Source organism: Bos taurus, chromosome 10, assembly GCF_002263795.3.
Source record: "Bos taurus isolate L1 Dominette 01449 registration number 42190680 breed Hereford chromosome 10, ARS-UCD2.0, whole genome shotgun sequence".
NCBI lineage: Eukaryota > Metazoa > Chordata > Mammalia > Artiodactyla > Bovidae > Bos > Bos taurus.
Genome location: NC_037337.1, coordinates 54,341,329 through 54,366,143, shown reverse-complemented (window position 1 = coordinate 54,366,143; position 24,815 = coordinate 54,341,329). Strand labels below are relative to the sequence as shown.

General features: G+C 37.6%; 1 protein-coding gene across 5 annotated transcripts in view; it reads right to left on the bottom strand.

Annotated features, from left to right (window-relative positions):
* Positions 1 to 714: 714 nt before the first annotated feature.
* Positions 715 to 24,815, bottom strand: part of RFX7 (regulatory factor X7) — a 141,250-nt gene continuing 117,149 nt past the window's right edge. For 4 of the 5 annotated variants that reach the window (XM_059890605.1, XM_059890606.1, XM_005211769.5 and 1 more), the window contains exons 6-10: positions 14,345 to 14,461; positions 12,955 to 13,039; positions 11,642 to 11,849; positions 8,336 to 8,631; positions 715 to 6,884 (exon numbers count right to left, since the gene is read on the bottom strand). In XM_059890605.1, coding sequence (XP_059746588.1) covers positions 3,606 to 6,884; positions 8,336 to 8,631; positions 11,642 to 11,849; positions 12,955 to 13,039; positions 14,345 to 14,461 — 3,985 coding nt within the window. In that variant the 3' untranslated portion in view covers positions 715 to 3,605. The remainder of the gene's footprint in view (positions 6,885 to 8,335; positions 8,632 to 11,641; positions 11,850 to 12,954; positions 13,040 to 14,344; positions 14,462 to 24,815) is intronic. The other variant, NM_001192820.3, reaches the window with a different exon arrangement.

Genomic DNA, 24,815 nt, shown 5'->3' with positions numbered 1-24,815 from the left:
TTGGACATAGATATGCTTTAAAATCTTCCCAATTTTCTATTATTTTTCAATTCTGCTACTGCTGCTGCTAAGTCGCTTCAGCCCTGTCCGACTCTGTGCGACCCCATAGACAGCAGCCCACCGGGCTCTGCCACCCCTGAGATTCTCCAGGCAAGAACACTGGAATGGGTTGCCATTTCCTTCTCCATTGCGTGAAAGTGAAAAGTGAAAGTGAAGTCGCTCAGTCGCGGCCGACTCGTAGCGACCCCATGGACTGCAGCCTACCAGGCTCCTCCATCCATGGGATTTTCTAGGCAAGAGTACTGGAGTGGCTTGCCATTGCCTTCTTCGGTTTTTCAATTCAAAGATCCCCAAATACCCATATCTAGGTACACCATGGACTAACATTTTAAAGCAAACATTTTATGTCAATGAACAAAAGGAAAGATTTGTTGTTGTTGTTACAACATAAAACTCTATATCATTCATCAGTAAAAAAAAAAAAAAATCATTAAGTGAACAGCAGAGTTTGGATGAACAAGCTAAGATCCATATAGCCTTCTGGATTAATGACAGAGACTAGATTTAGCAGCACTGCTCCTCCTTATGTTGATTTTTTCCCCCCATTTCCTCAACTTTCAGGAGATCAAAGGAAGAAGTGCTTCAGGTCTGTTTACAAAATGACATGCGCTCTACATAAAATAGATCCCATAAATCACTTTAAAATCCAGTCAGTTTAATATAAAATGTTTTTAATTGTTTTTGAAAACATTTAAAAAACAATTTTTGAGCACTTTCAATAAAAAAAGAGAACTGAAATGCTACTGCAATATTCAACTACTGTAGTTTCAGCAGGTACAACAGACAACAAAACACTGGGGAAATCTTGACTTTTTGCACTAAATGAAAACATGAAACAGGGCTTGTTTTTGTCATTTATGGTGTAGTAAAGCACATTATAGTACAAGACTCTTATATGAACCTCTGATGCACTGCACAAAAAAACACTTTCCTTCTTTTCAGTTCAAAAGTCAGTGCTTATTGCAATTATATGCAAAATTATTTACTTCATGAAGTCTTATCATGATAAACAGTATGCAAAATGTTTAAAACATCAAAACAATGAAAATAATCTGAGAAAAGAACATATTCAACAATAACTAAGCAGAATTAGTAAACATAAAAAAGTAAATAACTTGTGAATAACTATGTCTGTCTGGTTAACACTGAACCAGTTTCAATACAGCCAAGAAAAAAAAAGTGGTTACAGGAATACCTAGTACTGTACAAGATAAGTCAATAACACTCATGCACATTTTGTGATCATGTATTAACATGGTGAAGCAAACTAAACTTAATTCTTCCTGCTGTAATATTCTCATGTAAGAGAATAAGAAATAGAAATATCTCATTGAGATTAATGCACATTGCTACATAAGACAATTTTATCTGTCACTTTGATGACATTTTGTCTTTTCATAATGAAACACATTTAAAAAGTTTAATCTGTGGACTGTATTGGTTGCATTTATCCTAAGAGATGTGCCTACCACAGGTTCAACAAATTTAGTGCAATATATGAATCCCAGAAAGTTTGCTGAACGAATTCAACCAAATTTAAAGTGTTTGCTGCAATACTATACAGGGGTTAAAAATCCTCCAGTCTTTATATTTTTATCAAAAAAGATTCCCATTATTTTTTATATTAGTAGGAAGCTAATAATGTAAACAAGGGATTAGAATGGCCTCAAAATCTCCTTTTCAGAGTATCTCATATAGAAAGGCTCCCATCATTTGTTAAGAGAAATCACACAGTTTCCTTTGGGTATTGCATACTTTGGTGTGCAGTAGTGCTGTGTCTCAATGTACAGTGAAGAAATAACTAGCATCAAGGAAAAAATATCTAACAGATCATTAAATCAAGATAACAGCAAACACACAAATGTCAGTAACTAGGACATATCAATATGTAAACCTCTGAGCCAACCCTAGCACCATTTATTTATCAAAATGTTAATATCCTACCTTGCAAATTTACTGAACAATGAAACCGTATTAAACTCATCACATTTGTTAAATATTCATTGATTGTAGTCTTCTGATTGGCTTACTAATTAAGGTAAAGGAAAGCTTAGTTAGGTTCAAGGTAGCAGACAATGGTTTAAGAATAACTTTATAAATTTAATGGCAAATTTTTAAGTCTATTTGAAACTAATCTTGAAACTCAGTTAAATGGAGCTGTCAACTAGTGAGAAGACTTGTGTCAGCATGAAATTCATAAATAGTTATTCACAAAACAAAATGGGAGCCATAAGAGAGAAACATTCTAAAACAAATCCTGAGTGCTTCTTTTTGCAATTGTGGTTATCACAATAAATAAATTAAGCATGTTATAAAATGCTCCTCTTCTTCAAGTACTATTAGATATCCCCTTTGTTTTATCAGAGATAAAGATTTGTGACTTCGGACCTCGGGTGATGAAATGTTGTCTTTTCAGTTTTTTGTGTTATTTCTCTCCTGCTTGCTTGTGTTTCAAAGGGATCCCATGATCAAACTGCATTTCTATGTTCAGGAGGAGTGAAGGAGCCAGTCGCTAAATTGAGGACTTAAGAATACTATAAATAAAAACCTTCAAAATAAATCTTAAATAGAATTTAATATGTGCATACAGACATATTGTGATGAAACTAAGAAAATGCTTTTTAGTTTCCTTCTAAATTTCCCTATCTCAACTAACCAGATAATAAAACATAAGATATTCTTCTAACATGCTTGCATTTGTTCTATTAAATTACAACATTTCGCATTACTTACTTGCTTTGTTTACATACATGTGTGTGTATGTGTGCACACGCCTGCATGCGTGCACGTCTTCTGTGGTAGCTCCATATTAAAACTAACATTTTAAAAGAAGACTAACACAAGGTCACAAATAAAAATGGCTACTAGTTTTTCCTTTTAATAATTTTAGTGCAGCTTTTGCTTTCCTTATATTAATATTTCATTTTCCATTATTTCCTCCTATTTAAGCCCTTCGTTGCAGGTGCAAATGGTACTGAAGTCCCAGAAAGTCCTACAGAGATTTTATTTTTTCATTCTACAGTAGCTCTATGCTTCAAGCCTAAATACTTATAATAACCTGAATATTATCCCTGTTTCAAGGAAGACCTTCTTGTCTACAGTTCACTTTAGCTATGATTTCATACTTAAAAAGATAATGCCAACAACAACAAAATATCCTATATCTAAAATCAATGGTTTCCTCTAAAATCTGTGCAGATCAACCAATGAAATAAAATGAACTTATACAAAATAAAGATCTAGACTGCTCTTGTAAAAGCTGGTTATTCTTTTGTTTACTAGCAAACAATGTGATTAAATGGGGGAACATTACAAAATTTAAAACCTAATATTTGTTTTTCTACAGCCTACTCTTTTCAGAAACTTGGTAAGAACTGAGGCGAGTCTAACCATTTCCTACTGAAGAAGAAACCACTTCGGCAGCAAACTCTTTTTAAAATGTCACAATTAATAGTAAGTGTTTCTGCTGCGGGAGGCACTTCCATTAAGACAAATACAATACATATGTCTTTAGTTACAGTGTGCTACATATTATAAAACACAATTTAACCCAACATTTCAACAGTAGGATGGTCCTTGCTTTCTATCCATTCAAAACCTGATGAAGTCATAGAGCTCATGGAGTCACTGCAAATTTGTTGAAACAAGGGGTCATTCTTTAATTCTTCCAGTGTAGGTTCATCATCTTGTCCCTGCTGACGACCTGGATCAAACAGTAGATTTGGGTCTAGAGTGTTCAAATCGTTGATGCTGCCTGAGAGCTCAGAAGACAACCTGATGTCGCTAGAGAAGTCAGACGCAGGATTAGTGAGGTCAGGTGCTACCTGACCTACTAGCTGCTGGCTGGTCTGCAAGCTGTCTCCACTCAACAGGTCTTTAACAGTGCTGCTGAAATCTAACTGTTGCTCTCCAATTTCTGATTGTGCTTGATTATCCCCAGGAGAAAAACTGATCTGATCGGTGCTATTACTTTTGGTGAGGTAAGATGGTGCTTGGAATTCATAAATAGAAGTGCTGGAATCAATCATATTCTGCGGATTGGCACTCGGAAAGACAGTGGACGTTTCCAAAATCTGAGTGAGATTCATCCGGGCGGTGTAATTGGAGGGCAGATTGTTCATGCCCAAACCTCTCACAGCATCATCATTGTCAGAATCAAGTTTACTCAACAAAACATTGGTTATTTTCTTACTGTTCGTTTGCTTTTGAAGAGCATTTGGGAAGGCTGTTTGCATCATGACTGTCAATGGAACTGATTGACTTCTTTGAGCTATGTTGTTGGCACATGCATCTGTGTGGACATTTGTGAAAACATGAACTTCGGGGGTTACTGGACTTCCAAAGGGGGTCACGTTGGATCGGGGGATATTAGATACTGGGTAGAGGGTGCTTCCACTAAGATTACGCTGGCGATGAACAGCAGGGCTCACACTCCGGCACCTGAAGTTGCTGCTGGCAGATGAATTAGTTCCTTTATTATCAAGAGGGGCAGGGACCGCAAAACCCTCCTGTTTATTGGTGTTATTTACAGTGGCACCTTGATGCTGCACAGGAGAGACAGGAGTCAAACGACAAAAATGACTGTCATGATGTCTGGATTGAGACTGATAAGACTGCCCAGGCACAGCGAAAGCGTGAGGTTTTCTGAAACGGTCTTCCACTAGTTCCTGATAGCTTGGGAGAATGCCATGGCCAGAAACAGATGAATTACCAACCCCACTATACCCATTATTCATCCATTCAAGCTTGGTTTTGTCAGGGTGTGTGGCCATGGGTCTTTGCATTGGTTTCACAGGACTACTTGAGACAATGCTGGCATCATGATACGCCATACTGGAGCTTATTGGGGTAAATGCAAAAGGATTCCTGCATTCCACGGGGCTGGGAGGGACACTACTGCTGCAGTTAGAGTGTGGCGTACCGATGGGTGTATGTCGGCTACTTCCCAAAGCACTATCCACAGGTGTTGTCTGGGCCAGCCTGGAGCAAGGGCTCTCCCGTGACAGACTCTGCGACCCAGCAATCATTTCAGATGTGGGGGTCGGGGTTGGGGTGGGGGTGGGAGTGGGTGTTGGGGTCGGGGTGGGGGTGTGGATTGGAGTGCCATTGCTATGAATTGGATGATAGAAGTGGGTGCTGGAGGCGTGAGATGACATTGGAGCTCCTGGAGTCACAGATTGACTCTGCAGGGTCATTCCCAAACAGTTACCATAAGAATGAGAGTTGTTCATTGACATCTGCTGCTCCATGAGCACCAGCTCTTCTACAATACTATCCTGTGTAAGCTCATCATCAAAAGGAAAGTAGCTTTCATTTGTTTGGGAAACAGAAGGCTCAAATTCCTTCAGTTCGGACTGTAGAGGTAACTGATCTGAAGACTGTGCTTGTATTTGATTCAAAGAAGATTCTTGGATCTGGCCATGCAGCTGCTGGGAATATGTGTCCTGTGGCATTCCTTCTAATTCCCAAACAGACTTCTCTAAGTCATTGATATCCGAGTGCTCGGGAATTGTCATAACACTGATATCTTGCTGTTGTTCACAGCTGGCGGATATAAACTCAGAATCCTTAGTGACCTGTTGCCACTCATTTGGATTAAAGCTGCCATCTGATTTTGAATCATTGTCCAAGAGAAAGACACTGCCTTCCAGCTTTACTTTGATATCTGGAGATGATGATGGTGTGGTTTGCTGTTCTAACGCTGAATCGCTGGTAACAAGAGCAGAGGGATCCAAGGGCTGACTTGCCACTATGTGTGAGTTGACATGTGTTGAGACCTTGCTGGAAATCTGAGCACCTGCTGCTGAGCTCTCTGTTTTCCCTGAATGTGGAACCTTTGGGTCCTTCTTAACACTGCCTGGTTTCTGACCTTCTGGGATAACTGCAGACAGCTGTTCCACAATTGGTTTCTTTATAGGAGGCACCTGGGACTCTTGCATTGCAGAAGAGAGCCGCTTTCTTGGACTTTTAGTGCACACTTTAGGGTCTTTATTTATTGAGTCACCATTAGATGGTGAGCTGGTGCTGGTGAAAGTGAAGTTCTGAGTGGCAACGGAGAGAGTGACAGTGCTCTGATTATTGCCTGTTGAAGTGCCTGGCAGAATTTCATTACAGCGGTTTTTACATTTGGTCCTCTGGTCACAAACCTTAGTTGCTTTTATTTCAACAACACCTTCGTTGGAAGGTTTCTGTACTGCTCCATCTATATTACTTTTCTGTCCCGAGAGGGCACCAGGTGCTGTTTTGGGCACGTCGGTCCCGTCAGAGTTCTCTTGGCACTGTATCGGAGGCTCATCTGATGATGTCTCAGGCTCCATTTTGACTTCCACGGCAGAGGGTCCCCCGGTGCTGCTGGTCTTGGATCCGGGAGACTGAAGTGAAACAACAGAACCATTCTTGATCTGTGGGATGGTCCGCGCTTCTTCTGTTGTTCCTGTAGCACTGTTTGCTGAGGCAGAATGTTTCAGAGGGGTACTGCTGCTGCTGGGTGTGAGGGATATCGCTGTCATCTTCACCACATTTAGAGAACTCATGTGTGAGGTGGGCACAACGGCGGTCTTGATGGGACTACTAGTGAAGAGGACAGTAGTCGGAGAGCGGATGGTGAGTGCACTGGTGCTGGCTGGCTTGGGTAAGATCTGAGGGTAGCGGTGCCGGGCAGAACGATCCCCGCCGGGACTGGCCGGGACGTTCTGAGGAGTCTTTGGTGTCTGTTTCACAGACTGCATGTGCTGAGTGACCACCTGTACATTGAGGGGAAGAACTTTGCCATCAGAAGAACTCATTGGACTTGGTGAAGTTACCAACTGCCTGGTCCGTTGGACCTGTTAAAAGATGGAAAACAAAAATACCATATTTATCAAGTCCAGAGTATAAACAGCGATTCATATAATTCATTAGTATTGAGGCATTTTATACATGTAATGCTAAAAAAAAAAAAAAAAAAAAACAGTTCCTATGTTAGACAAGAATTCTTTTAGACCAGATAAATAAACACTATAATACATGCAACACAGTGTAATAGTTACCAAATACAATGATACGTAAGAAGAATATTAAGATGTCAGTAAAAAACTTCACATTGCTAAAACAATGATTTTTTAAAGGAGGTTATAGGGAGCAGAGATAAAATCTGAAGAACTATCACAACTATTTAATATAGAGGTAACTAACTGGAATTTGTGCCAAGATGACTCACTCACAGGGGAGACTGTCTTATACGTGGACTGACCTTGGACATTACTAACAAACCACTGTGGATAAGGTCTCAGATAAAACTACCGCCTTCCCCAGTTCGCTGTATAATGATCAGTGCAAGAGAATGGTTCCCAGGTACTCCATGCTTTAATGACAGGATGATGACGATGATAATGATAAAAACAAGAAAAAAATAAGATACAATATCTTTCTAATAGTATCACAAATAACAACCTAAAATACCATCTTGCTTTAGTACGATACTCTCTCATATTAAAAGCCAGTTTGTCATAACCTTGTTATGTTGTGACATAACAAGTGTGGGACAGGCAAGGAGTATACCAAGACTTCAATTTGCTGATAAGGAGAGAGACTCAGAGTAACTAAGAGACTTGCCCGAGGTCCCGTGTTCAGCAAGCCAGAGACGGGACTATGTTAATGTTTTACTGATACACATTATAATTTTGTTCCATCTGAATGATAAAAAGAAAAAAAAATTAAACCAAAAAAAAAAAAGCCTGCATTTGTGTCATCTTTGCTGAGCTAGAGATGACAACTCTGACAACTCTGAAAATGACTCATCTCCTATGTAAAGCTCTGACTGGTTATACGCAAACTTATGTGTCTTGTAATTTCACTTCTGTTCTGTTTATAGCTTATTTTGTAGACAACAATGTATATCCTGAATAAAAGACAACTGACTGAAGTGAAATCTTTGTGTGGTCACAAACTCAGTTTATACCTGAATTTATACCTCTGCTTATGGAGAAGCCTGGTGGGCTGCAGTCCACGGGGTCGATAAGAGTCGGACAAGACTGACTGACTTCACTTTCACTTTTCACTTTCATGCACTGGAGAAGGAAATGGCAACCCACTCCAGTGCTCTGGCCTGGAGAATCCCAGGGACGGGGGAGCCTGGTGGGCTGCTGTCTCTGGGGTCGCACAGTCGGACACGACTGAAGCGACTTAGCAGCAGCAGCAGCATACCTCTGCTTGCTGCCTTCTCCTGTGCTACTTTTAATTAAACAATGGACTTCCCACCATCCCAGTCATGCCAAATGCTGTTTAATTATATTACCGGAATGGGACTAGGGACAGCTGCCACGACGATACCGATAGGTTGAGGAGAGAGGATTGCAGGGTTCCCATTAGAGAGATTAGTCACTCCGTTGCTTGCTGAGCCTTCTGATTTTTTTGCTGAGGATTCTCCTGGCAAAGGGGATTGTAGTTTCTGTTCTTGCTGCTTCTTCTGGATTTTCCGTTGCAATTGCTGTTTAGCATCAATAGGAGATGGCAGAGTCTTCACTTGAGGCTGAAAGGAATTACTTTCAGCTGTAGGTATAAAAGCAGAAGGCTGGGTAATTCCTTTAATTCCTGAAAATAAACAGAAAGGAGAGCATAAATACTCTTTAGAGAAGGCAGTTACAATTCAATTTCTTTGATTATGTAGCCATCTACTGGACAAAGCAACAAACCCAGGACATTTTAACTCACATTACACTTACAGTTTATAAATACTTGCCAATATGGTTTTAATTGAACCTTAAAATATGGCTCAACTTGGTAGTCAAACCAGCAATAACAGATGAAGACTTTGAAAAGAATAGTAGCTATATCACTAACGTGCAGAAGTTAAGACAAGTCAGTGCCAAGCTAACATGTTTTAGATTTTATCAGTAGATGTCAGAAAATCTCCTTCCTCTCTTCTCTAATTAAGAAATCCATGTATTTTTATGATTTTAATATTCAGCCCACAAGGGGCACTCAATACATATTTGCAGAAACCATCTATATCGTAGGAAAGAATGCATGGGGAAAACAAGTCTTTAATTCCACAAGAATTTCATAAAAATAGGTACTACAGTTTTAACTGATACAATTATATCAGTATGACTTAGTAGAAATTAAGCAGAATTTCTTAGTAAGACTGAAGTTAATAAAGTCTAAAAAAAGCGTCTCCGAGGAAACTTTTTCAAGCAGTAGTAAGATGAAACACTGAGAAAAAGGAATGATAAAATAAATATGGGATAAATTTTAATTTAAGAAAAACTGGTTATGTAATAAAATTAATTTTTCAAAAGCTCATTTCACATCTAGGGAGTGGCATTAAGAGCAACAGAAAGGGAGCAGAGTCAGTAAGAAGAATGGAGAGAGGCCAGGGGAAGACACCCCGTCCTGAGGGCACGCCCTGCCCTTCCCTTCCCCAGACGGTTCTGCTTTTCATCTTGTGAACAGCAACAGCCTGGTGAGTGGGAGACGAGAAGAAGAGAAAGTACCTGTAAACTTTCACCCACACACTCATTCCTCAACAATCTCTCATTTTCTGACCTTCCCTTTAATCACCTAAGTACTATTTTTTCCCCTCAAATCCAACTCAAATCGCACTGCTCCCATGCAACCCGTAGCCTCGGCTCCGGCTACTCAGCACCTGCACCCCAAGAGCCTCTGCCAACCGCCCAAAGCTCTCTGATGCCTCCTGCCAGGGTTTCTGGACAGGAACGGGTTCCAAGCAGCTGACTTAGAAAAGGACATCTGTAATACAACCTGTTCTTAATATGGAGACTATAAAAAAACAGATTCATCTTCAAAGGATGAAGATTATTCACTACAAAAGGTATCTTTAAAAGTGGCAGTGGCTGAGAACAAAATTGCAGGAGATTCTAAAATACTAAATAATGACACAGTTGTTAAAAGAACAGCCTCTCAAGCTACTTTCAAAAAGTTACAAATGTCTATTTATATATTGTATAATATATATTATCTATTTATACAAATGTTTATTTATATGATTGTCAGTATTTTCATTTATAGAATATACCTTTTTTCACACTTATGCCTTAAAAATCTATTAATTCAACATTCTTTTTTCAGTCAGCCTATGTGAATACTGTGGGAAATAGACAGATGTTTCTTTGATATGATACCTATGATATCATAGATATCATGATATCTAGATACCTATGATATCATAGATATCATGATATCTAGATACCTATGTTATCTCTTAAATCTTCAATGTGTTCCTCTTCTGGGTGTCAGTAGGGGTAGGAGAAAGGGAACATTGAAAGTTGAAGGGCCCATAAGATTTTTTGAACCTGTTTTGCCAGAAGCTAGAACAGTCTTATGTAAAGGAGTAACCTTGGTTTTGGAGACAGACAAATCAGGATTCAAATTCTGGCTCCACAATTCATCTGACTATGGACAAATTACTTAACTTCCCTTAGTCTTACTTTTTCCCTGATCTTTAAAATGGGAATAAATATCATGTCTCTTACAGGATTGCCATGGGAATAAATGAGGTAACAGATGTGAACTAACTAGCTACATCAGGCTGCCCATGCACTTCAGTCCCTGTGTAACTGTAAATGTATGGATTTGAGTCATCCAGTTTATATTGAGATAGGAAAAATTATGATGAGGCTCTTGTAAAAGGCTATTTTGATCATACTGATGGTCCTCAAATGACAAAAAAAAGAGATAACAGAACAATCTCACACACATACCACAAATGCTTAAAGCTTCTTAAACATAGAGGAAAAGGATTTCTTATTAAAATAATGAAGTTAAGATAAAAAAGTAAAGTTATTCAAGAGTATAATTATAGTCCTCACTGTGAGAAATCTACCATTTCACATTAATAAATTTTTTTTAAAAAGTTATAATTTCCTAGAGTAATAACAAAATTTATTCACTCTTTCTTAGGTTATTAAAGTATGACCGAAATAAGACATTTAAAAAATTTCATGAAAACAGGTACTTTATGCAGCTATTAACTTACAAGGGAGTCATTATTCTAGTGATACTGACAGTCCTCAAACTGTCAATTCTAGAGTTCCTATCTGAATAAAAATAGCTATTTGAATGCATATTTAAAAAGTCACTCGTTATTTCATAGTAATGCTTCATTCACATGGTTTACTTTTTGTGAGACTAGGTACCTTTCACATAGTCCAAAGATCATTTCATTTATAAGTATTAGTTTTGGGGACAGGAGTCTCAGCAAGTAATTTAAAAACTTAACTTTACTATTTACTTGTAATATTTATTAATTTAGAAACACATATATACTTAAAAGTGCACATATATATATTCCTTAAACTTTAAAATAGCAATGGAAAAATTAATGAAATACCAACTGGCAAATCATAACGGTTTCATATTTAAGCAGATTAACATACAAAGCTGTAACTTAAATTTTATCATGAAAAACTATCATTATTATTTTTGTTAGCTCAATAAGTCCATCTGAATTTAGTATTAAACGAAGAGTGAACATATACAAATACTAAAAAGAGAAAGAAGTTTTATGGCTAAACTCTTTTTTTACCACCAACTCTAGATGTAGTAACACCCTGTCAGTTTCAGCTTGTTAATAATTTTGTACCTGGTGGTGCTGCTGCCATTACAGTAAGTGCTGCCATCGACTTGGTGCCTATATAGTGACTTTTTACAAGGAAGCGGGCTAATTCCAAGACTGTGTCAAATGGCTGGCTTAACACCTTCTGGGCCCACTCACACACAAGACGGCAGGCAGAAGAGATAACTTCTTCATCAATGTTCTGAAGCTGCCCAGAAGGTTCAGCGCCTTCCAACTAAACAGAAGAAAAAGGGGGGTGGGGGAGGGTAGACTTTTAAAAAGAAAGTTAAGAGAAATTAAATTGAAGTACACTCAAGATACATAGGAAGTGAGTGAGTGAAAGTCACTCAGTTGTGTCCGACTCTTTGTGACCCCATGGACTGTAGTTCATCAGATTCCTCTGTCCACGGAATTCTTCAGGCAAGAATACTGGAGTGGGTTGCCATTTCCTTCTCCAGAGGATCTTCTTGACCCAGGGAGTGAACCTGGGTCTCCTGCATTGTAGGCTGATTCTTTACTGTCTAAACCACCAGTGAAGCCCTTTAATCAGAAGATATAATCTGAATCTGTCAGGTCAAAGCAGTACTAAGTGACTGGTGTTGGCAGGCATAAAAGTAGATCCTTGCAAATATGAGTCCTATGCCTGTACCTACTGGTGCATAGCCATCAGCAGCATTGTGAATATAACATCTAAACATATGTTATTAAACATACATGAAGAATAACAGATCTGAATTCTTCTAAAAGCCTTTTCTAACATCAAGAAAACAAACTATGCCATGAACTATATTTTCTCTTCTGAAAATATTCATTCTATACACATTACTCTGTAGCTCAAATAGTCCATTTGATGATATATACCATGAATATATCTATAAATCAGTAACTTTAGATCCATCTTTTTTTCCCCTTAATTTCAAGAGCCATGTGAAATAAGTAATGTACGCTAACAGTGTCCAGCCATTGTTGAGTTTTTGGCTCATTTATTTAATAAAAGGCGCAGTTCCTGGTCCCTGGTTTAATCCAAATGAGACTACGTAGTATGCATTTCAATGTTGATAATAAGGTACAATTTTACTTGGGATTCCCTGGTGGCTTAGCTGGTAAAGAATCCACCTGCAGTGTAGGAGACCTGGGTTCAATTCCAGGGTTGGGAAGATACCCTGGAGAAGGGAACAACTTACCCACTCCAGTATTCTGGCCAGGAGAATTCTATGGACCGAACAGTCCAAACACATGACCGTTGTTTGTTTATCCAAATGAGACTATGCAGTATGCATTTTGATGTTGATAATAACGTACAATTTTACTTATTAAAAATAAAAGGCAGAAATTCTTACCCCATCTCCAGTTTTGTGAAAATCAAGATTGGGCAGTGTTGGCATATGAACAAAAGCTTTTTTTCTTAGTCCACTGTAGCAATATGTAATAAATGGTCAAGGTCTAAAGTACTCTACATTAAATGAACTGTTTATATAGTTAGCACTTGGAAAGCAACCATATATGAAATGAGAATAAAATTGGCCTGAGACATCATCTACTTTCTGAGTTCTTTAGGAAGAGACTTTAATATTAGAAACTCAGGACACCTTTACTCTTTTGAAACTGCAACAGTTCTTATAGAATATTACCATCTTAAAGGAAACAAAATGATTCTCATCTGGTATAAATTTTATGAATAAATGTTCCTAATAAGCTGTGCCAGCCACCAGTAACAAACAGGTCAGAAGGAAAGGAATATCCAGATGGAAACCTGGCAGAGAGAAGGGAAACTCTAGCCAGGGCACAGGGACAAAAACAACTCTTAAGAGTGTCACAAGGGCTTTAACCTTTTCACTTCTCTTTTTCCACTGAAACACACAGGATTATCACCTGTAACATGCCAATGACACACCAAGACATTTTTGTTTGCACTCAGGAAACAAGACTAGGTCGTGCAACTAGTAGTTAAAGAACACCTGCCTGGAGTCATTTTAGAAAAGCAGCCTCTCCCCTTCCCCTTCTCATCTCCTCCACAGAAGAATTTTCATGATTTGAAAGAGGCCAACAGCTAAGCAGAGAGAAATGATGTATTTCTAATAGGATTTCTAACCCTCCATGTGACAATCTTCTTCCAAGGGTAGGAAGAACTTTATAATAAAGTCTTAATTTTAATTTCCTTACTTCTGTTTGCTCCTATGGGGCCTTTTCTATGCCCTGGTTTAATTTTAAAATAGCCTTTAGATGATTGGATGAAAAACAGTTTAAAGATAACACTAATCCTGCAGGCCAAGTTCCACAAGAAAATTTTTTGAACGTTGTATATATCACCAGGGAGAGCCCTATGTTTCTAAAGTAGAGGAAGGAAAGATGATAAGCTAACATCTTTTTCCACTTTTACTCATATAATTTTCAAGTGCTGTCCTATGGTATACTTTGATAATCCTCATTACTAAGGAAAAGAAGATCAAACCATTAAGGACACATTACAGTGACAAAGTAAGGTGAGATCTATCACAGTCTTAATAACTACCATTTGTTATTTCTCTTTCAGTGTGATAAATAGCTGGGAGAATAACATTTACAATTATTCTAAGTACTTTTGAGTTGTTTATATTTGTTGATTTAAATTTATTTCTAAATATAGTTGCAAAAAAAAATATATAGTTGCTAGTTGAACTACAACAGCAGATGTTCAGTAATAAGTGAGAACTTTAAGAAATCACTGAAAATCAAACTGGTAAAGGATATTTAGATTTGCCTCTTGTGCCCAGACGACGTGCCTTCATGTTTGGAAAGACATTTTTCATAATCTTCCCGAAGTCAGCAGCACTTAATGGATGGTAACCAAGATTGTCACAATAGCTCCTGCAAGAGAAGGAGAGATCAACTTAGAGAGCAACAGAACTCAGAATCACATTAGCACAGTGTCATTTCAGTAAAATCTGACCCTTATGACAAAGTGAAGAAACACATCTTCAAGTCATTCACTACAATTTTCATTGATACATGCTCATCCTTCTTTAAAGACTAACTCAGGCTTAGTTTGTTTCATCCTCAGGGCATACAGTATTACTGCTTTTAACAGCAGAAACTAACACTCAACCAGTTGGGCTCTATGTTTCCACATATGTCTCAAGCTCATATACTGGAATAATTTCCAATGTAAACATTATGAGTGTCAGACAGAGACAAGACTACTACATGGTTTAGATTACAAACATGATATATTATGACTAAAGGAACCTTAGGGATCATCTATACCAACATTCTCATTTTACCAGTAAGGGAAAAAAATGAAGGCACAGTGTTCTCATCCCTATCACCCCTATTAATGCCAAGAAAAATTAATAAGGCAGTAACTTCAAGTGGGACCAGGGAAACAAGCCAAGTCTTAACTACTACTAGAATCAGGTACTCTGTCTTTCTCTACAGCTGCCAGTCCTAGGTAGAAGACCAATTCCTCCTTCACCAGTTCAGCAGCAGGAAAAGGCCATTTCTTCTTGGCCTTTGGGAGAACCACTACCTGAGGCATACCAAAGAGGAAGTCTGAGGAACTGCAAAATAACTCAGTCAAATCTCCCTGCTCACTCCCCATTTCAGAATCAACCAATATAGCTTCTTGATGAAGAAGTCATGTGGTAGAGATCCAAGGAGAGAGGTTTAGGATAAACAAGAAAATCCACTAGAATGGGCAGCATATAGTGGTTAACTGGGACTTGAGTTCTTGTAGTGGATGGTTGAGTATGCTGGCAACATCTTTGAAGTGATCTGAACTTGGAAGTCAAATTGGTAGACACTCAGGAGAAGGATGGGAGCCTCAACAGAGAGGATGGGTAGGTCTGAAGACTGGTGTTTTTCTTGATTGTACCCTCCCTGTTGCAGCACCAAGCACCGCACACTCCTGTTGTGGGTGGGGCTGGGGGAAGGAGTGGAGGTGCCTAGCAGACGAATTCTCAACAATGCTGCAGAGCAGGGAGAAGGGAAAGGAGCTGATATGTACTGCGAATTCCCTCTATAAGGAATATTAGACACATCATATTTAAGCTGAGACTAAATGTGATATCCCATCGGTTCAGGGGCCAAGGTTTAAAGTGCAAAGTGAAGCAATGATCTTCTGCAGAACTGACAATTTAAATAAATGAACTGCATCAAATCATAACCATTTCACTAGCAAGTTAAATCAGTCATCTTTATGATTTAAACGAGCACAGAAAGAAAATGTGAATAAGCTCTTTTACAGCTTACGGCCATGATACTTGTTTCCTCTACCTCGAATATTTTCTTACCCTTCAAGTTCCATACTGGTATGATTTTGAAAGGGTCTCTTCTGTCTTCCCTATCCAAAGCAGCGCTCTCCTGCCATGCCCTCACCACCTTCCTTATCTGTGTACTTTGTATCTTTTATTCTCCTAGCTCCCAATTATGTAACAGCTAATTTATTTGTTGTTTGTCTCCTCCATTAGACTGTAAGTTCAACCAGGGCAGTGACCATGTCTATTTGGTTCACCACTGTATTCTTAGAACAAGGAACAAGACTGAAGAATCACATTAAACCTTAATATGACATATAACTTGATATGACTTTAAATATGACTTAGTAAGTATGTCATATTTAAAATGACAAGAAACCTTAAAGAAAACACATTGAAGCAATGTGCAAATGAAGCAAAAAAAGAAAACAGTGCCCACTGGCTCCTATAACAGCACTGGCAGGTGGGCCTAAAAAACCTGAAATCATATAAAGAGAAAGCAATGAGTCTAATGAGAGATATAATATCCATTCTATCCTCCTTTTGTGACTGAGGTTTTGATTTTTTTTTTTTTTTCCACTGTATTAGTACACTAAAGTTCTTTACTTTGGCAGAAGGGGTAGGCAGAAGGTTGGCAAAACTAAGTGTCAGGATGACCAATGCAAAATTTGCTTGTCAAATTGAACTAATCCTGAGTATGATTTTAGAATGTGAACATACAGTTTCATCTGGTTTTTGACCCTTATTTATGCCACTAAAAGAGGGGAATTCATCGGGAGAATAAATTTTTAAAACAATGAACTTACCTTTAAAATATTCTTTAGCAGATAAATGTAAAACGTACTTTGGAGACATATAAACAGCTCAAATTATACCTCCTGAATCAAACAGAAGGCAATGTTGGGAATAAAACTACTTATGACTCAACACTCTACACTTTGAAATCTTATACGTCTAAGAGAAAACAGAGTGCCTCAGTTTGAAAGTAGCAATAACAACACCTGAACAGGTCATCAATTTCTTTGTGAAATGAGTTCAGAAGGTTGTATAGTTCAACTTTCTGCCAGGTATGGAAACGGCTATCCTCAAATGGGTATCTGAGCACTTTGCTTGAGAGAGAGAGCCCTAGATTGTGAGGTGGTCTAACCAATCTTCAGTGGTTCTAATTACCAAAGAAAAAGAATTTCATTATTACAGCCTCTTCCCTACTGAGAAGTTCCAGGTATTCAATGACTCTTTAATATATCAATAACCAAGTATTTATCGGCTCCTCTGTCCATGGCATTCTCCCAGCAAGAATCCCGGGCTGGGTAGCCATTCCCTTCTCCAGGGGTTCCCCCCGACCTAGGGATCAAACCCGGATCTCCTGCATCACAGGCAGATTCTTTGCTGTCTGAGCCATTTATAGGCTATCCTACTTATTCACAATTTTGAAACCAGGACTATATAACACACCATAGGTCATTCCAGTCCATGTCAAGATCTTGGTTAGTTTATATCTTGTTTTCCTGCTTCATAACTTTAACTGCAGTTTGATCAAGCAAGATATGGTGTCAATTAACATCTAACTCAGCATCAGATTATATTTATTCAGGACTCAAAAAAAAGGGAAGGCACAGAGAATGTCCTATTTACAGGATAACGAACAGTCTAATGCCATTCTTGAGATCAGATTTCTCTTTTTGTTGTACTGTTTTTGTTTTTTTTTTTTGAAGTATGCTTTACAGACTTTGAAATTAAGCTTAACATTTAATATGGCCAACATGTCACTCAAAATTTTCAGCAGCAAGTCTATCTTTAAAGTTTATTCATACCATTTACAAATAAACTATGTAAGTTAACAGTAAACATTGTTTAAAGGTACAAAAATATAAATGAAAATCATAAAATACTTGTGGCAAAATACAGTCATAGGATACATAACAATACTTAGACATTTTTGGACTGCTTCGTACATGTTACTTCATTTAATTCCACCCCAAGTTTCCCTGATACCTCAGTTGGTAAAGAATCTGCCTGCAATGCAGGAGACCCATGATTAATTCCTGGGTCAGGAAGATCCCCTGGAGAAGGGATAGGCTACCCACTCCAATATTTTCAGGCTTCCTTTGTGGTTCAGCTGGTAAAGCAATGTGGGAGACCTGAGTTCAATCCTTGGGTTGGGAAGATCCCCTGGAAAAGGGAAAAGCCATCCACTTCAGTATTCTGGCCTGGAGAATTCCATGGACTATACAGTCTATGGGGTTGTAAAGAATTCTCCAGGCCAGAGTAGTGGAGTAGGTAGCCTTTCCCTTCTCCAGGGAATCTTCCCAAGCCAGGAATCAAAGCCATGTCTCCTGCACTATAGGGGGATTCTTTACCAGCTGAGCCACTACTGCCTAAATGCCAGTTAATGAGGATGGTGACAATAGCCCCTAGAGTGCAATTAAGCTGTCTCAATGCAATGACACATTTCTACCTATAAAAAGATTGATGAAAGGATAATCTGTATATTATGTAGAAAATAAAGGAAAATACCATCACATGTTTATGAAATGGTATAAAGTCCAGCTGCTTTTCTTCATAAGAACATGCTTTCAATTTGTGTACCAAAAGTTCTAGTTGGGTTATGGACTCCTACAAATTCAAGGCATCTACTTCTGACTTAATGCGTGATTTCAAAATGCCTTTTTTTTTAAACCCTTGGACCCACTTCACTCATCTTTCCCAGCCTTTACGATCATCCTTTTCGCAACCAACAATAAATTATCTCTGTTAGCTTTTTTAAAAAGAATTTTTAGTTGCAACATGTATGCGAGATCACACTGTATTTGTCTTTCCTCTGTCTGATTTACTTCACTTAGCATAATGCTCTTGAGGTCCATCCATGTTGCTGCAAATGCCAAGCTTTCATTCTTTCTTAAGGCTGAATAATATTCCGCTGTGTATATGCACAATGTCTTTATCCATTCACTCACTGATGGACACTTAGGTTGTTTCCATATCTTGGCTTTTATAAACAGTGCTGCAGTGAACATGGCAGTACCTATATTTTCAAGTTAGTGTTTTCATTTTTCAGATATACAGCCAGAAGCAGAATAGCTGGATCACATGGTAGTTCTATTTTTAATTTCTCAAGACCCTCCATACTATTTTTCATAGTGACTGCACCAATTTATATTCCTGCCAACAGCACACAAGGGTTCAATTTTCTTGACATCCTCACCAATGCTTGTAATTTGTTGTCTTTTTGATAACAGTCACTCTGACAGGTGTGAGATGATAGTTCATTGTGGTTTTGATTTGCATTACCCTGATGATTAGTGATGCTGAGCATCTTTTCATATACCTCTTATTCATCTTGATGTCTCTTTTGGAAAATGTCTATTTATATCTTCTACCCAATTGAAAAATCAAATTATTTTTGTTGTTGTTGAGTTGAATGATTTTTTATACACTTTGAATATTAACCCTTTAACAGATATATGACTTGCAACTCACTAGGTTGCCTTTTTATTTGGCTGATAGTTTTAATGCAGTTCTATTTGTTTATCTTTGATTTTTAAAAATTCTATCTTTGCTGACAGATTAAAAAAAAATCATCGCCAAGATCCACATCAAGAAGTGGGTCTTATCCAAATGCAGAAGAATACATCTTCTTCTCAAGTGCATTCTCCAGGATACACTTTGGGACACAAATCAAACCTCAGTAAATTTAAGAAAACTTAAATCATATTAAGCATCTTCTCTGACCACAACACTATGAGACTAGATATCAATTACAACAAAAACAAAAAAAAACCCTGTGAGAAACACAAACATATGGAGATTAAACAACACATTTCTAAATAACCAACAGGTTACTGAAGGTATCAAAAAGGAAATCAAAGATCTGACAGAAATAAATTAAAAAGAAATGAAAGGAACAATAGTAAAGATTAATAAAACTAAAAGCTGGTTCTTTGAGAAGATAAACAAAATTGACAAACCTTTAGCCAGACTCATCAAGGAAAAAAGGGAGAAGAATCAACTCAACAAAATTAGAAATGAAAAAGGAGAGGTTACAACAGACAATGCAGTAATACAAAGGATTATGAGAGACTATTATGAACAATTATATGGCAATAAAATGTATACCCTGGAAGAAATGTACTGATTCTTAGAAAAGTTTAATCTTCCAAGACTGAACCAGGAAGACACAGAAATTATGAACAACCCAATTACAAACACTCAAATTGAAGCTGTGATCAAAAATCTCCCAAAAAACAAAAGCTCAGGACCAGATGGCTTCACAGGAGAATTTTATCAATCATTTAGAGAAGGCTAAAGCCTATCCTTCTAAAACTCTTTCAAAAAATTGCAGAGGAAGGAACACTTCCAAACTCATTCTACAAGGCCTCCATCACCCTGATACAAAAACCAGACAAAGACAACACAATAAAAGAAAACCACAGGCCAATATCACTGATGAACATAGATGCAAAAATCCTCAACAAAATTTTAGCAAATAGAATTCAGCAACACATCCAAAAGCTCATACACCATGCATGACCAGGTTGGGTTTATTCCAGGAATGCAAGGATTCTTCAATATACGCAAATCAATCAATGTGACACACCATATTAACAAATTGAAAGATTAAAAACCGTATGATAATCTCAGTAGATGCAGAAAAAGCTTTTTACAAAATTCAGCACCCATTTGATTAAAACTCTTAAAAAAAATGGGCAGAGAAGGAACCCACCTCAACATAGTAAAGGCTGTATATGATAAGCCTATAGCAAGCATTATTCTCAATGGTGAAAAACTGAAAGCATTCCCCCTAAGATCAGGAACAAAACAAGGGTGTCCACTTTCACCACTATTATTCAACATAGTTTTGGAAGTTCTAGCTACAGTAGTCACAGAGGAAAAAGAAATAAATCCAGATTGGAAAAGAAGAAGTAAAGCTCTCATTGTTTGAAGATGACATGATACTGTACATAGAAAACCCTAAAGATAGTATCAGAAAATTACTAGAGCTAATCAGTGAATTTAGCAAAGTTGCAGGATAAAAAATCACTTGTACACAGAAGTGATTCAGGATACACAGAAATCACTTGCATTTCTATATACTAACAATGAAAAATCAGAAAGGGAAATTCAGGAATCAATCCCATTCACCATTGCAACAAAAAGAATTAAATATCTAGGAATAAACTTACCGAAGGAGGCAAAAGACCTGAACACAGAAAATTATAGGAAATCAAAGATGACATGAACAGATGGAGAGATATTCCATGTTCCTGAGCAGGAAGAATCAATATTGTGAAAATGACTATACTACCAAATGCAATCTACAGATTCAACGTGACCTCTATCAAATTACCAATGGCATTTTTCACAAAGCTAGAACAAAAAATTTCACAATTCATATGGAAACACAAAAAACCCTGAAGAGCCAAAGCAGTCTTAAGAAAGAAGAATAGAGCTGGAGGAATCAAGCTTCCTGACTTCAGAGTATACTACAAAGCTACAGTCATCAAGACAGTATGGTACTGGCACAAAAACGGAAATATAGACCAATGGAACAAGATAGAAAGCCCAGAAATAAACCCATGCACCTATGGGTACCTTATTTTTGACAAAGGAAGCAAGAATATACAATGGGGCAAAGACAACCTCTTCAATAAATGGTGCTTGGAAAACCAGACAGCTACATGTAAAAGAATGAAATTAGAACACTTCCTAACACATACACAAAGATAAACTCAAAATGGATTAAAGATCTAAATGTAAGACCAGAAACTATAAAACTCTTAGAGGAAAACATAGGCAGAACACTCTATGACATATATCAAAGCAAGATCCTCTATGACGACCTTCTAGAGTAACAGAAATAAAAACAAAAGTTAACAAGTGAGACCTGATTAAACTTAAAAGCTTTTGCACAGCAAAGGAAACTAGAAGCAAGGTGAAAAGACACCCTCAGAATGGGAGAAAATAATAGCAAATGAAACAATTGACAAAGGATTAATTTCCAAAATATATAAGCAGCTCATACAACTCAATACCAGAAAAACAACCCAATCAAAAAGTGGGGAAAAGACCCAGACAGACATTTCTCCAAAGAAGACATACAGACAGCTAACAAACACATGAAAAGATGCTCAACATCACTCATTATTAGAGAAATGCAAATCAAAACTACAATGAGATACCACCTCATACCAGTCAGAATGGCCATTATCAAAAAGTCTACAAACAATAAATTCTGGAGAGGGTATGGAGAAAAGGGAAAGCTCTTGCACTGTTGGTTGGAATGTAAATTGATACAGCCACTATGGAAGACAGTATGGAGATTCTTTAAGAATAAAACTAGGAATAAAACCACCATATGACCCAGAAATCCCATTCCCAGGCATATGCCCTGAGGAGGCCAAAACTGAAAAAGACACATGTAACCCATTGTTCACTGCAGCACTATTTACAATAGCTAGAACATGGAAGCAATCTAGATGTCCATTGACAGATGAATGGATAAAGAAGTTGTGGTACATATACACAATGGAATATTACTCAGCCATAAAAAGGAACATATTTGAGTCAGTTCTAATGAGGTGGATGAACGTAGAACCTATTATACAGAGTGAAGTGAGTCAGAAAGAGAAAGATAACATATTCTAATGCATATATATGGAATCTAGAAAAATGGTACTCTAGTATTTATCTACAGAGCAGCAATGGAGAAACAGACATAGAGAATAGACTTATGGACATGGGGAGAGAGGAGAAGAGGGTGAGGTGTATGGAAAGAGTAACATGGAAACTTACATGACCATATGTAAAATAGATAGCCAATGGGAATTTGCTGTATGGCTCAGGAAACTCAACAGGGGCTCTGTATCAATCCAAAGGGGCGGGATGGGGAGGGAGATGGGAGGGAGGTTCAAAAGGAAAGGGATATATGTATACCTACGGCTGATTCATATTGAGGTCTGACAGAAAACAAAATTCTATAAAGCAATTATTATAAGCAATTATAAAAAATTAATTAAAAGATGTGGTACATATATACATTGGGAAAAAAAAAAGAAGAAGTGGGTCTTGCTACCTATCTTTTCTTCTAGGAGTTCATGATTTTAGGTCTTGTGTTCAAGCCTTCAATCCAGTTTGAGGAAATTTTTCATGTGGTATAAAATCCCAGTTTCATTCTTCTGCATGAAGCTCTCCAGTTTCCCCAACACATTTATTGAAGAGACTGTCCTTATCCCACTGCATAATTTTGGCTTCTTTGTTGTAAGTTAATTGACTATATATGTGTGGGTTTATTTCTGGCCTCTATTCAGCTTCATTCAACTATGTGTTTTCATGCCAATACCATATTGTTACAAAATAGAGTTTGAAATCAGGGGGTATGATGCCTGAAGGTTTGTTCTTCTTTCTCAAGATTTTTTGGCTGCTTGAGGTCTTTTTTGGTCCCACACACATTTTAGAATTCCTTGTTCTGTTTCTATGAAAAATGATATTGGAATTTTTATTGGGATTGTATTTAATCTGTGGACTGCTTTGATTAGTACAGACATTTAACACTATTAATTCTTCCAACCCATGAGGACAAACTATCTCTCCATTTATTTGTGTTTTCTTCAGTTACTTTCCTTGATGTCTTGTAGTTTTTCAGTGTACAGGTCCTGAACACTGTGGTTAAATGTAATCCTAATTTTTTTTTTTTTTTGATACAACTGTAAATGGGATTGTTTTCTTAATTTTGCTTTCTGATAGCTTTTAAAAAAATGCAATAACTCTATTTATTTATTTTTGGCTGTGCTGGGTCTTTGTTGCTGCACTGGTTTTTCTGTAGTTGCGTGAATGGGGGCTACTCTCGAGCTGTGGTGCCCAGGTTTCTCACTGCAGTGGCTTCTGCTGTTGTGGAGCCCAAGCTCTAGGGCATGTGGGCTTCGGTAGTTGTGGCTCCCAGGCTCTAGAGCACAGGTTCAATGGTTGCGGTGCACAGGCTTAGTTGCTCTGTGGCATTTGGGATCTTCCTAGATCATGTATCAAACCTGTGTCTCCTGTACTGGCTGACAGATTCTTTACCACTAAACTACCGGGGAAGCCCTGATAGTGTGTAGAAATGAAAAAGATTTTTGTGTATTCATTTGAACCCCACAACATTACTCAATTTATTAGTTCTAATTGTTTTTTGTTGGACTCTTTAGGGTTTTCTATATATAATATCATGTCACCTGCAAATTGTTGACAGTTTACTTTCTCCTTTCCAATAGGGATGCCTTTTATTTCTTTTTCTTGCCTACTTGCAAGGGCTAAGACTCCCAGTACTATACTATGCTGAGTATAAGTGGCAAGAGTGGGCAGCTTTTGAGTATGACATTGGTTGTGGGCTTGTTGTATATGGCTTCTGTTATGTTGAAGTACATTTCCTTCACAGTTGCTTTATTGAGTTTTTTTCATCATAAATGAATGTTGATTTCTGTCAAATGCTTTTCCTGTAGCCACTGAGATAACCATATGATTTTTATCCTTCACTTTGTGTTGTATCACATTGATTGATTTGTGAATGTTGACCCAGCAACATTTATCTCTAGAATAAACCCCACTTGATCATGTTGTATGATCCTTTTAACGTATTGTTGAATTCAGTTTACTACTATTTTCTGAGAATTTTTACATCTATATTCAACAGGAATATTGTCTGTAATTTTCTTTTCTTTCGGCATCCTTGTCTGGTTTTGGGATCAGGGTAATTCTGGCTTCATGAAATGAGTTTGGAGTTTCCACCCACCTCTTCTATTTTTTCAAAGAGTTTGAGAAAGATAGATAGTAATTATTCTTTAAATGTTTGGTAGAACATTTGGGAGGTTTTTGATTACTGATTCAATCTCCTTAACTAGTAATTAGTTGGTTCAAATTTTCTATTTCTTTATGATCTCAGTCTTGGTAGGTTGTATGTTTCTAGGAATTTATCCATTTCTTCCAGATTGTTCAAT